At 37.8% G+C, this 18,071-nt stretch overlaps 1 protein-coding gene across 3 annotated transcripts in view; it reads right to left on the bottom strand.

Moving 5' to 3' along the window:
- Positions 1-141: 141 nt before the first annotated feature.
- far1 (fatty acyl CoA reductase 1) overlaps positions 142-18,071 on the bottom strand; it is a 42,864-nt gene continuing 24,934 nt past the window's right edge. The window contains exons 4-12 of one of the 3 annotated variants that reach the window (XM_012867581.3): positions 15,954-16,133; positions 13,705-13,882; positions 13,063-13,107; positions 11,664-11,791; positions 11,512-11,579; positions 9,045-9,216; positions 5,508-5,637; positions 3,149-3,276; positions 142-895 (exon numbers count right to left, since the gene is read on the bottom strand). In XM_012867581.3, the coding sequence (XP_012723035.2) occupies positions 736-895; positions 3,149-3,276; positions 5,508-5,637; positions 9,045-9,216; positions 11,512-11,579; positions 11,664-11,791; positions 13,063-13,107; positions 13,705-13,882; positions 15,954-16,133 (1,189 nt within the window). In that variant the 3' untranslated portion in view covers positions 142-735. Of the gene's footprint in view, positions 896-3,148; positions 3,277-5,507; positions 5,638-8,348; positions 8,521-9,044; positions 9,217-11,511; positions 11,580-11,663; positions 11,792-13,062; positions 13,108-13,704; positions 13,883-15,953; positions 16,134-18,071 lie in introns of all 3 variants that reach the window. The other 2 variants (XM_021318970.2, XM_012867582.3) reach the window with 2 other exon arrangements.

Raw genomic sequence — 18,071 nt, 5'->3', positions numbered from 1 at the left:
ACTTGAAATGCTGCAGTCAGGGAAAAGCTCAGCGGTTTAAGCAAAGCAGAAACTTATTCATGTTGATGTTGATAACAAAAGGCCTGTTCACACTACGCAAGAACAAAGGAATTCCTTTTCCGCCAAGCTGCAAGAACAAGAATCCGTTTCTTTCTTGTTGGGAGGTTTCATACTTTGCCAGAAGATTTCTGCACTTGAGTTCCTGTAGTCTCCCATGGGTCTCCCCCGCTGCAGCACACCAGCTTCATATTCATACACAAGGAAAAAGGTGAATACAGAACCAGGAAGAGCAGGATTATGCAATTGGGTTCTTGCATCTCTGGGTGAGAGAACTAATTTCTCTGTTCTTGCGGAGTAAGTTTTGGCCGTAGAAGACTGAAGGGACTCATTTAAAAAAAAAAAAAAAAAAAAAAAACTGCCAGAGGGCTTTGGAGCAGAGCATCGATTAATGCATAGCTTTGCAGGATGTGCGGTAGGACTGAAGGGAAACAGAACGAGGTCTTCGTCGTGATTCGCCGGTTCACTGCAGGTCTGTGACAAATCCCGTATTTTAAAGAGTGATAAATCAGGTTGGACAGAAGCTGGATGTTTAAGATCTTAAGTCACTGCAGACTCCAGGCTCGTCCAGGAGCTCATTTCCTTCCTTGCGCTCAGAGCGTCGGGCCTCTCATAGTCTGCAGCCGCAGTCTTCATCATCCCCCCCAACTCGCTGCCTTGCTCCGCGTCCCCGCTTCATTATCTCATGGTGGAGGAGGCTCTGAAGTACGAGAGGAACTTGAAACAGAGGCTCACCACAAAGTACCAGATGTTACGGGCCATTTGGGAACGGGCGATGAAGACGCGCCAAATGAGGACCACCAGGATGGTGTTGAAGGTGTATCGGATGTTCCTCAGCCTGGAGGAACAGAAACATTAAACCTCAGACAGCCAGGCAAATACCTACATCACAACCATTTTCCATCCTTCTTAATTAATTTACTTTTCATTAAAAAATCTGTAATTTTCTTTTTCAAATGCAAATTATTAACATTTTTAGAACCGGTTCCTTCAATCGCAGTTTCAGCAATACGTGAATAAAAATAAAACTGTTAAAACAATTTATGGTCATCGTAATAAAGAACCATCTATACTAACCCGCAAATGTTTTCATGCCCCTTGAACATTTTAGTGTCATTACAACCAAAAACCTTCATATGTTACAGACCAACACCAAGTTAAGTCAAAGGAAAACATTTTCTTAAACTTAAAATAAAGCGTGGCATGCAATTTTCAACTAACCCGCTTTCTACAAACACCCTTAAAGCCGCTTTCACAACAAAGACACTTGATCAGCCTTAAATACAACCAAGCAAACTCTGGTCAACCAAAAGCATTAAGGTTAGCCTAACCCTAACCTAACATGTTGTGCAGTCCACGGCTCCTCATACTGGGCAACTTATTATTATTATTATTATTATTATTATTATTATTATTATTATTATTATTATTATTATTATTATTATTATTATTATTATTATTATTATTATTATTATTATTATTATTATTATTATTATTATTATTATTATTATTATTATTATTATTATTATTATCATCATCATCATCATCACCATTATTATCATCACCATTATTATCATCATTATTATTATCATTATTATCATCATCTTCTTAGCTCAAGCCAACCTTACAACTCCAAATGTTTAATTTTTTATACAAATATTTCTGGGCCCTCTACCTCTTCAGCATAGTCAGTATTTTTCTGAACATACAAATAAATGTTTTACACAGTCTAAATAAAAAATGCAGAAAACATGAGTATTAATTACGATACAAAGGATTTTTTTAAAGCAACAAAAAAGATTTTTTTTTTTTTGTTAATGTGAAGTTTCCTCACAATCACCTTTATCCGACTTTAAAGGGTTAAAAACTCTTGTGTCAAAAAGCAACAAAGAAAACGAGGATGTGAAGATATTTGGCATTTCCAGAGTCAAATGACATAAACTGACTGGACTACCCTTGTGTAAAAGTAAGAAATCCAGTGAAACCACATCCTGTTGGTGAAAATACAGCATTCTAACTAAGAGGTGTCTATGAACATGGACTTTTTCTGAAACATCAATTTCCCCTTAAACTGATTCATTTCTTTGCAGTTCTTGGTGTATGTTTAGTGTTGTCTGGCTGAAGGTTAACCTCCACCACAGTCTAAAAAAAAAAGCATTTCCACAACATTATGCCACCATTAGTACTACTACAATGTTTTCTGCTATATATACCATTTTCCATGTAAGCCAACTAACTTTCCCTTCTGGTCTTATCCGATCTGAGCACCTTCTTCTAAATCTGCACAGCGTACAGCAAACTGCATACACACCTTTTAAGTGGATAGCACAACTAATAGTATGTATATTCTTCCATCTTAGCTATAGGTCTATGTAGCTCCTCTAAAGACGATATGCCTATTGGCTGTTTCTCAGATTAATAACCTACACATACCTAGCAAGAACAGATATTTGCTCTCCCTTCAAGGGCTGAAAGAATCTGACTTTGTTCTCACAGCTTGTTCTTGACATCTTTTGGCTAAATCCTTGTTTGATTTCCAACGACTATTATAGTAAAACACCACAATATGGGCAACCTATGAAGACTTATGAAGTATGGGATGTTCTGACAACAAACTTTGTTGTTGTGCCTGGAAACTCTAAACTAAAAACTAATTTCTCAGCTTTTGCAGTGTGTGGAGGTCTAAATGCTGTTTTCTTAAAGCAGTTTGGCCTCCTACTGGCCATCAGAGTATGGGGAGCTCAACAAAAATGACCATCACACTTTACAGATGCTTCAAATACAATGCATTGTTATCCTTTCACTTCAAAGCGATACCCTGTGTTGGTCTTGCATACATTGAAATCTGTGAGTGTAGCAACACAATATGCAGAAAGGTTTAAGGGGTGTAAATACTTTTACCAGGCACTGAGGTTTACAAACTGAACTGATCTACAAGTTTACCCTTTTTCTGGAGGGCGTGTCAACCCCATGCAGCTTTTAAAAGGCGACAATTTTAAATCACTCAGCCACCTAGTTCAGTGTGCCGTTTTATTTGATTGCCGTCATGTCTGTACATGCAGGCAGATCCGCCGATCCATGAACAGCTTACTTGTTGAGGTGTTTGCGTGCAGCAGGCAGCCCCGACAGCTCCTCGTTGAGGACGTATTTTTTCGTGCCCATGCAATAACTTTCCATGTACTCTGCCCAGTTCAGCTGGCGCACATCAAAGTTAAACACCTATAGAGAAGAAAAAAAAAAAAAGAAATCAGAATCTGCTTTGATAAATTTGTGCACATAAACAGAATATATATAGACTGATTGGTGCAAATAAGCATGCCATAGATCTGGGCACTCCACGGATCTGGGCGGCTGGTTTTTGTAAAATACCCTCTGTTGTGCCGACCTGAGGGTAAAAGTCTAAACAGTTTGCGTGCAGCATGTGTGGCGTCTGTAGAGATGTTAGATGGCCTTTTTCTGGCCCTAGAGCTGTACAGCAGCTCCTGTGGAAGGTTGTACTTCTGGAGTTGCTTCAGGAAGCCCAGTCTCTGCACATTTTGATTTTATTAATTTCTCCAACACTATTTGCAGTTTTACAAAGTCAGATTCTCTGGTAGACCACAAATCCCAGTTAAGTCAGATTTTTTATTTTTTTATTTTATTTTACTAAATAAACAGAACTTTATCAGACAAAGTTTTGTGAAAAACATAGGACTCACTACCACAGCCTGTGCCTTTTTCTAAGATAGTTGGACTTACAAATATTTGATATTAATTTCAACAGATAAAATAAAGTAATATAAATTAAAAACCGATAAAAACTGACTGGATAAAAAGATTTTTTTTAAAATGCAGTGTCTAGTGAGGAATAAACAGGATAACCCAACATTCCTAAAGCCTTCATAAACAATTTAAAAAATGGTCTCCAACCTGAATTTGAAATAATCTCTTCATGGGTAAAGATAACAGTCAAAACTGCCGGCAACAAGCTATAGTCTAGCTGTCCAAGCTTTTTCGCCCCGAAAGTAGATTGCAAGAGGCCAAGGCTCCAAAAACCACAAAATGTCATTACAGGACTTCCAGGAGGCTCTTTCTACTGTTGATTTGAAAGTGAATGCGTGTAAAACCAATAAGAAAAAGTGTAATTTTAATGGATGTGGACGTGTGCAACATAAAAAGGTCAGACTAAGATTTGTAGATAATGTAGACCAGGGCTTCAAGAAAATCATCTCTGGACAGATGTGTCAAGCTTAATTATATGGACACCAATGCAGAATAGAGATTTTTAATAGGTCAAATACAACTTTTCAGGAGGGGATCCCATACTAAGTGTGAAGGGTAAAGCTGGTTGTGTCAGGGTTTGGGAATGCTTAGCATCAACAGGACCTGCCCAGATCACCATGCATCAGAGGATATTTAACCCCCAGCCGGTCGAGGCGGATGGCCGTTCACACTGAGCCTGGTTCTGGTTCTGCTGGAGGTTTTTCCTCCCTGTTAAAGAGGAGTTTTCCTCTCCACTGTCGCTTCATGCATGCTCAGTATGAGGGATTGCTGCAAAGCCATCAACAATGCAGACGACTGTCCACTGTGGCTCTACGCTCTTTCAGTAAGAAGTGAATGCTGCTTGGAGAGACTTGATGCAACCTGCTGGGTTTCCTTAGAGAAGAAACTTTCTGACCAACCTGTATGATTTGATTGAATCTGACTTTGTAAAGTGCCTTGAGAGGACATGTATCATGAATTTGCACTATATAAATAAAATTTAATAGAAGGAAATATTAATCCATCTGTAAAAATAAAAAAATAAAAATTCAAGCTCAAGCAGAACTGGACCCTGCAGCAGTCACGATAACCCAAAACATACTAAAAATCCCTTAAGCAACAGACAGGATTGATAAATTTAAATCCCAGGGCTTAGTCAAAACCTAGATTTTTATCCCTTGTCGATGCTGAGGTTTCACTTGAAGCCAGCTGGATGTGAGAAACAAAACTTCAATACCTTACAGCTCAAAGTGAGGTGTGGAGTAAAGTTTGCCCAGACTGATGTCAGAGACTCGTAGAAGGTTGGAAGAAGGCCTCATGCTAGGGTGTAATAACTTTTGCCTAAGCTAGGAATTACATTTTCTTGTTTAGGTTTTGTTCAGAGAGTAGAGACAATGTAATTTTGTTTAATGCAGTTAAATCCCTTTTTTTCAAAAAGAAAAAAAAAAATGAGGTAAGGGATTAACATGAGAAAATTTTAAAATAACTTAATGGGGTATTCTAAGTTTCCCACATGAACATGCTTTTACTCAGAAATTAATGATAAAAATGTTTTAAAATATCTCAAGCGTGCTTTTCAGAAATGCTAATTCCTCCACACAGCCATCCTGAGTCATGTCTGTCGACATAAACCAAACACCAGCAGTAAATGAACAAATGGCTCTGCTGCTGCAAACTAACAGAGGAATTAGCCGGCCGGTAAAGAATACCTTCTTATCCTCGGGGCTCATGTTGGACAGCAGCATGGCCACATTGTCTGTGTTCCAAACCCATGAATGGCTGGTGAAATACTCCAGGACCATCATGGCTTTGTGCAGACGAGTGATTGTCTTCATCATCCTGTGACAAACATTATGTAAGTGAAGGAGAGGATAAAGGAAAGCAAAGAATGAGAGGGATGGATGTGGGCAAAGAGAGCGTTAAAGAAATTCAAAGAGATGGGAAAGACCATGCATGTGGTTGTGGAGGGGCAGAGGCAAAAGCTTCAGCTTAAGATATTCAACCATTAAAACACCAGATATAGCACACCGCAGTTTTTTGTCTTCATAGACTATTTGACTGATGAACCAATTTGTCAATTATTTGAAAAGGTTTTCCTTTTTTTTTTTTTTTTTTTTTTTTTTTTTTAACTGAATATACCAGGGGCTACTCTTCACTAAACACACTTTGTTAGCAGAGAATGTACAGTGCCCTCCATACTTTATTGCACTCCTGGTAATCTCTTATTCAGAGTCCTCACTTCTGCGCACTTCAGCTCACATGAAAGGTTTTCTATAGCGCTTAGGTCTGGGGACTGAGAAGCACCATGAAGAAGGAAGGCTATGGGTCTGGTGAACTATTCAAGTGTTTGTATGTCCATGCGTTTAATTTTTATCCTGTCGAAAAAGGGAGTTAACACACATGCTCAGTTTTCTGTCTTGGATTTCCAAATGCTGTTTATGGTGGTGAGATATACTTTTGGACTTTTAAATTATTGAAATGGACACTTTAAGATTAAGAGGTATTTTCTTTGAGCCACACTTCTAAAGCTCAACACACATCTGCCTTAAATTAACATTATGTTCTCTCATCTTTCCTATTTTTACTACTTTTAAAGGAGAAACAGGCCTCCGATCTTATGTCAAACAAATCAAAGGTAAACATCAAATCATTAAAAATTTTTTCAAGAAATTAGACCTGAGGAAAAGTCTTATATTACATTTCATATTCTCTACTGAATATGTCCACTCAAATTAAAAGATTGATTTATTTCTTTAGTTTGTTCTACTCCAGATAATACATATAAACATTGATTCAGTATAGAAAAAAATATATGGTTTTATGCATCTTTACCAGGAGTGCCAATAAGTGTTGAGGGTACTGTAAAATCAACAGTGCCATGAGCCTGTCAACATCCATCATATTGTAGGATTTCAACGTTATTGCTGTCCTCTAAAAAGCGTCGAGGGGTGAAAAAAAAATCTCAGCCCCTTTAAACATGAACCATTTTTTTCTTTCAATATTCTTTAGAGTTTTGGAAGAAATCAGGGAAAAATAACTCAACCTGGATGCCTTGTTTAAAATAAAACTATTTAAACACCAACGATATTCATTAACAGTGTGAAAACATTAGGAAATTATAATTTAAACTATTAAACTTTAGAAATTTAACACAGATAAGTTACATCTTTCAAAAAAAAAAAAAAAGAAAACTTATTGAATGTTACCTGTATTATTGATAAATGGTAAACATACAGCTATTTAAAGATGTACAAAACTTAGCTTTAAATTATACACGCCATAAAATCTGTACCTTTGGAATTTTACCCCCAAAAAAGCAGTTTTATGTCTGTCTTTGATTCTCATTTCATGTTCAGGTTTAAGAGATTCTTAATCTGAATGGGGTTATCCTAAAAAAATAAAATAACGGTTAAATAAAGTTTAAATCAAATTTATGAAATCGATTTTTGAATATAAAATTGCTTATTCTGCCTTTAAAATTATAAAAGTGTGTCAAGCAATAAGAGGATGAAAGCTTTCATAGAACTGCAGGATTTCTTCCCTATGAACATCAACAAAAACAATCACAAACAACCCACTGAATTTATTCTGCACAGAACAGGAGGACAGTTCGCATACTTTTAATTCGCAGTGATTAGATTATGTTGATGCCGATTCATTCCTTTAAATAAATAAAACTAAATATCCTCTAAATCCAAGAATTTGGTAACACAGTGCATTACTATCCTCCTGGTAAGTGAAGTAAATCCAGTTGACTTACTTTATTCTGTGTTAGTCATGTGATCACAATTCAAGCAATGACCATTTAAGTAGGAAGACAGCGTTAAAGAGTAGAAAAGAGACATGAATAATGAAGGTTGCAGTCTGAATTTGTTTTAAAGCTGGGCTGGTCTATTTTTCACTGCAGTGCTGTCAGTTCATTCAAATCTAACTAATGATTGTTTCCTGAAGTGACTCAGATTCTTTCAGTGCGTGTGACTGATTGGAAGGAAGCATTAAAACATGCACGAATGACCAGCGAACGGTGGAAAGGAGAGCATCGTTTGCCACTAGCGACAAAACAAACTACATTCAAATCACACACTTCTAGAATTTGAGTCGGCCAGTGCTGAAAAAGCTAAACTCAGTTCAGAGAGAAGAGCAAACTTTAGATGGAAGCGATTTGCCGACGTTGCCGTTCAGTGAGACTTTCGGAGGTGTCCGACTGAGCACGACTTTTTGAAATTGGTCAAGAAGGGTTGAATTTTTGGAGACTGATTGGATGCAAGGATTCGAGAGATGAGGGCTGCAATGTTTACAGAATAGTTTCCTCCCAGAAAAGGAACCCTCTTTGAATTAAAGAAAAGAAAGGCTTGCATAGAAACCAAATCATTTTTTCACGACAAAGTTAGATGACACCCATAGATCAAGAGAAGTCCTTTCGACCATCCCCCCTCCCAGCTGAATAATCCCAGTTAGTAAAAATCATGGAGGGATGTGAAGGGAACCTGCGATAAGAGCGGGGGGGTTGATTAGCAGCAAGAAGAGGGTCGGGGCAGATGCAATCTTACCGGGGCTTGTGGCCCATCAGTGTGAGATAGCCATCATAGAGCAGGGCCGGCAGCGTGTGGCTGACTGTTGTCCAGTACTGATTAGTAAAGGGGTTGGAGCGCAGATTGACATTGGGCCTTCTGAAGGCCTGCTCTAAGGGATTGTTCTTGAAGGTCATGTTTATACAGTACTCTGTAGGGGAGAGATACACACATGACGGGACATGGAGGACACAGAGGATGAGATGAAGGTGGTACATTTCCTTCTCTTAGAAATAAAAAGCAAGTCCTGATTAATGGGTTGGTCTCTGCTAGCCTGTCACTCTGCACCGTCGCATGAGACTAAACGTGGTTCCAAAGAGATTCTGCAAACCAAACGCCATCTCTGCCCGCTTACGAGTCAAACTGAGGTGAAAGCGAATATTTTTTTTTGGACACTGAAATGAAAACAAACTTTAGCAGCAAAACATAAAAGAGTGCAGAACCCATTCCAACCGTCTTGCGTTCAGGAGAGCCATGGGTTATACATTCTTTTGACGCCAACTGAACTCCACAGAAGCAATAATAAACACGTCAGCACTGCAGCTATTTTAGGTGGCTAAACTAGGAAGTAAGTAACAGAATAAAGCAGCAGAGGTGGGTGTACGTGAAAGGACTACGGTCGTTAGAAAAGCACAGCTACGGCACATCCGAGCAGGGCGATGACGACGAGGTTACCTGGGCTCTCGTCCGATCAGCCTGAGGTACAGATCGTAAAGGAAGGCCGGAGCCTTGTGGCTCACGGTAATCCAGTACTGATTGATTAGGTGATTGGATGTGAGATTAACATTGGGCCGACGGAAGGCCTGGTCGAGGGGGTTCCTCTTGAATGTGGATATTACATGGTACTCTAAGAAGAGAAGGTTGTTCAGCATAAGGACATCAATGGCCAGTTTGAAGGTGCGTCATACATTCTGGCTTCAGGCCTGGCTTAAAAGTGGTTTACTAAATAAATAAAAAAAAAAAAAAACTTAACTCTACAATTAAAATATCTATTTCTTAAAAAAAAAAAAACGAAGTTTGTTGTCGTAAAATGACAAAATATGGACATTCACCGGGTATGATAACTTGTCTGAGGCTCTTAATTGTTAAAAAATGTTTTACCTTTTAGTTGCCGTTTAAAAACTGCAGCTGCCACAGAAATATTGAAATGTTAACTTTCCTTTTGTCTTATTTTTCCTTTCTGCGTGTTTTATCAAACGCTCAGTTTGGTCAGAGTTAAAAAAGAAGAAAGAAAAAAATAGCATGATTTAAAATCAGATTCCCACACTTTCTCTGCATGATGTTTTGTTAGAGACAATTATCTTTGAACTCTCCCTCAGTAACCGTTTTCCATTTAAAAAAAACAACAAAAAAAACAAAAACAAAAAGCAGTTCCTGGGTGATCAGACATGTTAAAAACTGCCCATGTTAGACAGTTAATCTGATCAGTGGCGAGGAGCCAACACTCCATTACCGGCAACAAGATGAAAGTCAGTTTTTGTATTCAATGTCACTTTTACAGTTTACATTGCTCTGGGTCTTCATACCGATGTGTTGTGTTGCAAAGATAAAACTGGAATTTACTTCAGTAGCAAGCATTTTGATGCACTTTGGATTTTACAGTATTTCACATAACAAGCATGTGACTATCTTGCTTAACGACTAAAGCCGGTATAATTACAATCCCATCCCCCGGCAGCGTTCTGAGTAAAAAGAGCTGAAAAAGTAGCCAAGGCAACACAGACCAGAACATGGGGATGCAGAAGTGGGGGAATCTACTGCACCATTTAACTTTGCCTGGCACAATGTGGCCTTTAATAACCTGATCTAACTACTCAGGTTATGAACAGAAAATGTGTGCATCAGTTACAAATTAATTTGTGAAGCCAAGACTCTGCATCAAAATGATGTTACACCTAACGATTCACCAGCTGGCTTTAAAATGAAACAAATGAAGCTTTTATATCCCCCAAACCTGACATTTGACTAAGCTCTCAAAGCAGGATTATTTTATTGCTCATGACACAAACGGTCAGCGCTTAAGTAATTAAGCTTCTGTGATCCTTCTAGGAAACAACTTTATATTTATGGGGAAAGAAAAAAAATTGTTCAACATAAAAAAAAAAAAAAAAAAAAAAAAAAAAAAAAAAAAAAACATTTTCAGAACAGTTCCCGTTTCTGTTCCTTGGCTACTGAACTCAACGCGCATTTGCTTTAGTTAAAATGATCCAGATAACCAGTAACCTTAAAGTTTAGTAAGGACTACTGACTCACTGTTCAGTAAATGGACTGAACTTATATAGCACTTTTCCAGACATACTGACCATTCAAAAGTGCCGACAGTACAACAAAACTGTTCAAATTACAGATTATTGACTTTCAAACATTACAAATCATGTATAAAAGCACAAAATATATATATATATATATATATATATATATATATATATATATATATATATATATATATATATATATATATATATATATATATATATATATATATATATAAAAATCTGGCAATAAGTTTATCCATCATGGGGAATGTTTGAATTTGAAATGTGTAGTTTCAAGTCATGCAAAACTATGATAAGTGGGTATAAAAATTTGGGCTGAAACACAAATATTTATACTTTTTTGTCTGTATGTGGGCATCTATACATATAATATTCAAATAATATATTATTCATCTACATGCTTTTTGAAATTATACTTATAATTGATATAGTAAACAAAAGGGCAGGCTGTAAATGATGTAGGTGGATAACAAGTTTACACTTCTACCCACTCCTTTGACCGGGCAAACAAGTTTTTCTTTCAGAGTGTGCGTGCATCGAGGTTATTTGCAAGCCTGTTCAATAGATACATAAATCAAAAACCACTCGAAACTAAATCTATGTCAGCATAATCTCAGACAGATAGCAAGTAGTTGTGGACGTGCAAAAATAACATGCGCCCTTTGTGCAAAACCTCAGAAGCTCCCACTCAAATCTAGTAATGGATCAACCAAAGCTTCTGGTTTAGGTGTGGCAGGCAGTGGATCAGATAACAACCTGGTTATGCCACCAGAGGCCACATTTAACCACAGCTTAAAGCTTTCATTGTTGAAGGCTTTCCCACAGGCTTCATTAATAATAAAGAGGTTAATGTATATATATCATACCGACTTCGCCCCAGCGAAATGGGTTGATCCCACCAGTTGTACAGTTGTACACTAGGATGCTTCTAGGCCTGCAAGAGGGAGCAACTAATTATTGCAATCCATCTGAAATAGTACTCGATCAAAATGTACAGTAAAAGTGGGTGATTTTAAACCTGTTGACTCTTTGTGATCCAGAGAACCAAGCTGCCGCTAGAGTTGTATTAATGACCACATCTACTGGGACCAGGTCAGCAACGGCGTCATTGGATGCCCTCATCGTACGCAGGATCCCTTTTCCAGCCTGGAACAAGGAGATGAAATGCTCTTACTGCAAAATAAAAAGTTTGCACTGAACAATACCTTAAAAAATGGTTGACTTGAAGATTTATGCAACGATTTGCATGGTGAGAATGAGAAAGTCAGGTTTATAGCCTGCAGCAAACAGATGGCTCTCCCAACAAGCTGACACAATACCCACAGATTTAAAAGCCAATCTCTGGCTGTGAAGAATATCCACATAAGTTGTTTAAAAAGTACTACAATTCTGGTAACATTTCTATTTTCTCCCAAAAAAAGCTGCAGTCACAAACATTAAACATGGTCAGTGAACGGAAGCAGCCGAAAGTCTCGGTCTTCTACAGAAAATCAACCGGTTTCACTGCTTAACTGTCAAATTTCCCTCGAATGACACTCCAGTCAAACCCTTTAGTTTTTTCAAGTAATTTGGCTCTAAACGGGCCTTAAGCTAATGTTACACATGTGAAGGTGGGACCGGAAGTCAAAATGCTGAAATACCACATGCCATTCGGCTCAAAAACAGGAAAAAAAGTAAATAAGGTCAACGGCTTACTGGTTATTTTATTTAATAGGCAATCAGTGGACAGAGCTGATATTCTGTACTGAAAGAAAATGTAAAATAAAAGAAAATTATGCAGAATCCACTATATCATAATCCTGATTTTAAAAGCTTTTCAAACTTATTTTGGTGGGTGAGGAAACATCCACTCTTCACCTCTACTACAGAAATCTCACCCATTTTCATGTACTCTCTTTGAGGAAACTCAGAGTCTTCACTCAAGGTTTTTTTTTTTTGTTGCCAATAAGGATTCAAACATCAAATTAGCATATCTCAGTTGGGAGATTTTTTTTTTTTTTGCAAGAATACTTAATTTTCCTTTTGAAACATTTGGACGTTGCAATCCGCAGTTTCAGGAGACACTTCACCATCCCTTTAATTTTGTTTTCAATAAGCATGGCTTGAAAAGCCTTCTGTGTCAGATAAATGTGTCATTGACTTCCCCAACTTTATTTACATTTCAGACTAAAACACTTTTAGGCTCTCTGGATCCAAAATACGAGCATTTCACCCTACAAGGAATTCAGGCTGCAGAAAGTCTTTTCATTTAAAGACGCAACCTAATTAAAACAGCTGAATTTCAACATTACTTTGTGCTTAAAATCCAATAAGGGCTTCACTAAAGAGTGAACAGAAATCTAACGCGCCATCAAACTTTGCAAACTCCTTTAAATCATACCTTGTTCTTTAATTAGAGCATTGATTTCATTACTTACAGCAATGAATATGCCACTGGGTCCATTGAAGTTGTCAATCCAGCCCTGAACAACAATTTAGGAAAAAATACATAGAATTAGAACTGAGACAACTGTGAAAACCCCCATTTTTGTTTTATCCGTCTAATTTACAATGGACATGACAATGAAGTTTGTCTTTATCAAACAAAACAGGAAGAAATATAGAAAGAAGATTGGAGCACTAGTCTTGGTCTACGGGCTGAATACATCCCTTTTAAAATGATATCTGGCAACTACTTTAGTTGACAAATTCTTGCATTTTGCCTTCAAGTCAGTAAGAATTGTTTTTCTTTTTTTTACTGGACATTTGTCCCACCCCAACAACCATGCCAGTACTGACACTTATGCCTTATTTACACACAGGTGGACCACAACTGCCAAGACAAAAATCACAACTTCTAAGGTACCTGGTAAACTGCATATTAGCTCATACTTTCCTTATTCTTTAGCACAATTTCAGAGCAGTGGCCAATTGCTGCTCATCCTCTATTTTTAATATATTAGACAATACTTTTTTCAGGCTCAAAATATAGTGTGTATTACTGTAGTGGAGTTAAAAACATTTCAAACTCAAAATCTAAAACCTTTCATATGAAAGCAACAGACGTTTCAACGACTCACAGGGAATGGCTCTTTCCAGCTAGCGCCAACAATGGAGGGTCTGACGATGGCGACATTGAGGTCTCCAGCCTCCTGCTGCACCAGGTACTCAGCTAAAGCCTTGGTGTAGGTGTAAGTGTTGGGACGCTCTCCAATGAGCTTGGGGGTCAGTGTTGCTACCAAATCGTCGTCCATCCAGCTGAGGGCAGAGAAACGAGATTTATTCCTGATGATTTATTGAAATTCAGTTTCAGTCTAACCAGTAAAACCCTTCTACAATGGTCCGCAGAGAATGTACTATAATCCCTCATCATTTTTACACAAAGTTAAGATTTCCACAACAGTATTGCTGCCTTGTGTCGTGCTTTCAGCCTTCCAATACAGCAGCAAGGGTAACAAGGACATCTGGCACTTGTTACCTGGGAGTTTAGTTATCTGCTCAAATTCTACACTTAACTTTAAACCAAGTATGTCAAAAGTGTGGCCCAGGGGCAATTTATGCCCCTTGGTATTACTTTTGTGTTGACCCCAACTGTGGTACAAGTCTGGACCTCCAGCAAATGGAGCAAGTGGACATCTCTCTTATTCAAGGGAAAATGTCACAACCCACGATACGTTTGCGTTTCTGGCCAATGCAACCAGAGACTTGGGCGTACCCTTTCAATAAACATAGCTAAATACATCAAGAGTTTCTGCATTTGTTGTTAGGAATAGACATTATCTAGACCAACAAAATAGAAAAAGTTTTACCCAAAAATGTAAAAATCTGTACACCTTTTTATTAATTCGAATGTCTGAGCTCCTCGTTTGGACCTTAATTAAACATGAACTATTTTACTGAAACTATGTTTAAAATAATGCATTTATTAACTGCTGAGCAATAGATTAAATAATAAAAAAAAAACATCCATCCCATGGAAATGTATATTTGGAGATAAAAGTCCCCCCTGAGTACTTTCAACTTGCAGATTATGGCCCACGGCCCAAAAAGACACTCATTAATTATTCTCTGTTTTATGTTTGCTCCACCTGTCAGTAAACAAAGTGCTTTTGTGCATATTTACCATAACAAGTCTGCGTGACCGAAAGCTTAATATTGCACATGTGCGCAACGAGTAAACAAGGAGGAGCAATGGAGCTGAACGAGTTGGCAACGCCCAGCGGAGATACAAAAACAAAGTCCAAGTAACCTTGTTGATCGGGATGATCTTCGACCAGGCTAAGCTGCCACTTTACTGCGAGGCGTCGCAGGATGGTCTACTGGCTCTTACAGTAGCTGCATCGATTGTCGCCATCTTGCTTTCTGATAGTTCTGCGGTACCGCTGGCAGATGTTTATGTCTGCTGATCATGCCTGGTACAAAGTTATTTTCAAGGTCACAAAGGACCAAGTAAACACGATCAAGAAGAATGCTCTGTGTACATTGTCTTATTTGAAGATAAATATATATTTTTTTTATGATCATATTACTTGACGAGGCTCCTTTAAAGTACATGTGTGACCAAAAGGGATTAAAACTTGTATGTTAACAATCCACAGTCAACCTTGATGAAAAAACAAAAACAAAACAAATGATGCGTTAAGCACAATGAAAACTATTGGATTAAACTCCAATTCAACCTGCTGGAGGGGTTTGCAAAATCACTTAGTCCAGGAATGTTGGCAATTAAAACTGTGTTTAAATTGGATAATTTAAATATATATCACAGGCAGCATTTTGTTTTCCTTCAGTGAGAGGAGCAAAGTTCCTTGTGTTTTTTTAATTTATTTATTTATTTTTATTATTTTTATTATTTTTTTAAATTGGACAAAAAAAAAATGGGTTTTGATTTATGCCATAGCTTGGTTTACAGTAAATTAAGTACGGGTTATTTGAGTTATGAGCTACTGTAAACACGCAAACAAAAAAGCACTTTTGCACCACCCTAAAAATACATTTCTACACCAAGCCTGAACCAAATGTAGGATAAAGATGGAAAAGGTTTCATATTCTGTTGAGTTTCAGAAAATTCACTACTGCATACGATCATAAACAACCTCAGCTGACCTAGATGGTCAAAAATTTACTCTTCATGTAATCATTCCTCTCAATACCATTTTCAGTGTAATTTCAAAGTTACACTGACATATCTAAAAAGCAGGAAGTGATACAATACTGTCAATATTGCTGCCATTAAGCAGCAGTTTACAGTACCAACAACTGCATCATGGACTCTTAACTTTTACACAGTATCTTCCACCTTGTGTAAATCTGCAGCTTGCAAACTTACTCCAGACTGTCCATGAGTTTGCGGTAGTTTACAGGAGGAGGGTACACGACCTCCTCGATGACCTCTCGGTCACAGTGGGCGTAGGCTGTGGAGACGTGAATAAAGATCTCCAGGTGCTTCATCCTGTGGGCCAGCGCCAGCATCTTCTGTGTTGCCAGGACATTGAGCTGCATCGCATCTCTGAGAGTGTAAACAATAGTGAGAAAAGGGAGTTCAGCGCTTTAAATAGTAAAGTCTGCATATGTGAATAGAGCCAAAATATAAGCAGAGATTAATGCATTTCCATGGAGGTTCAGCTTAAAGAAAACAACAATCAACAAATAATGAAAAACTAAAAAAAAACAAAGAAAAGAAATCATGACAAGTCTGTTAGAAAATATCTTAACTTTAGAGCTGCAGAAAGAAAGTCAGCTGGCTGGTGACCAGATTTTCTGCATAATACAATCATTTCTGAATAGTGAGTGCAACATACCCAAGAACAATTCGGTCATACTAAGAAACAGCAGCCTGTGGTGTGGAAGCGGGTTTTAAAAAGGAACCAGACCCAAAGTTAGCCAATGTCTGTATCTGTGAGGTGTTCGAAAATGAAGTCAGAGGAAGAAAAAACATGTAGAAATTATATTGACTGCCTTTGTACCAGTGCTTCATTATGCTGGCCTTGCGCTTATAACGTAGTTTGTGTGTGAATAAAGTACACGACTCAACTTAAAAGGTTTATTACAGGTTGTGGCCACCTAACTACTAATTATAATTTGCACGCCAAAGCTGAGCTGCTTTTTGGGAGTATGTTTACTTTTACTGACTACATGACAGATTCATCAAGGTTTTACCGTGATTCCACCTTATTTTAGCTGTCTGCTAAGAAGAACCAAAAGACATTGCATTCTTGTGGCACTCATCCCATGTTCCTAGAAATCAAAATAAAATCAGGAAAAACAAGCATTCAGTTCTGCTGCCTTGTTATAAAAGGACCAATTTTGTATGACATGTTGAAACATGTCTGTGGTTCATTCAGGTTTACAGTGTTATCCTTGAGGACATTTATCCTCAATGTCATAAAACATGCTGGAAATGTTGCCAGCTTGTTGAACATCCCAGATAGCAGGACTAAAACACTGATCTACATCATTGGCGTCCAAAGCGCTGTCTGCGGCCCATTTGAAGCCCTAGGAATAATTCTCTGCAGCCCATGATCACAATACAAGAATCCCACCACTTTGGCCCATCAGTACAGGCAGTTGAAACAGATGAAAAAAAAAGTAATTTACCTTTGCTTCAGTCATGCAATTATTTCATTAGCCTTCAATAGCTTTACAACTAAATGGAGAGGCAACAGAGGGGTCGCACGGGTCTGTTTTGTTGTTCACTATTCATTAGCGGACCGTGTCGTCCGCTGATTCATGTTATTCTGCATTTATTCATACTGCAAGAGAACAAAGGGGTTGTGTGGGGCAAAAATGCGTACATGGGAAGCACAGCTCAACAGAACCCAGTCATAGAGCTGCCTATGTCCATGTATCTAATATTTAACAGCGTTATATCATCTGAAAGGTTTACTACTTCACTGTTGCAGATACAGGAGCTTTACTGACTTTTTAAAGTTGTTTCTTTTAAAGTTGTCTTCGGTTCTCCACAATCACTATCAAACTATTTCCTTCTGGATAATTTTCACCTAAACTAGTGCACTCTCACAAACTCCCACAGGTGCTGGGTCCCAGGTATTAAATGTTCACTTATATACAGAAAGGCTATAATTTATTTATTTATTTTCTTTTACTTTCTTTTTTAGGTATCACATTACACATATCAGCTTAAATAATAATACATATGATTTAGCAATGGTATCAAGGTGTTACACGATTGTATCTGTTGCTTTATGTCTGTTGGTTGTGCTGTTCTTTTTGTGTCTCTTTCCAGGTGATGGAGCAGACAGAGGACGTTTTATCATTCTCTTCCTTTTATCTCTTCTTTCACCTCTTCTTTCTTTTTCTCTCGTTTTTCTTTTACTCTCCTACTTTCCCATTGTAGTGTCCATATAATTTGAAATTCTCCCTGCAGGAATCACAATAAAGCTAGAAAAAAATTAATAAATAAATACAGTTGTTTTTAGTGTCGTAG

This window comes from Fundulus heteroclitus, chromosome 2, assembly GCF_011125445.2.
Source record: "Fundulus heteroclitus isolate FHET01 chromosome 2, MU-UCD_Fhet_4.1, whole genome shotgun sequence".
NCBI lineage: Eukaryota > Metazoa > Chordata > Actinopteri > Cyprinodontiformes > Fundulidae > Fundulus > Fundulus heteroclitus.
This window is presented reverse-complemented; position numbering and strand designations above follow the sequence as displayed.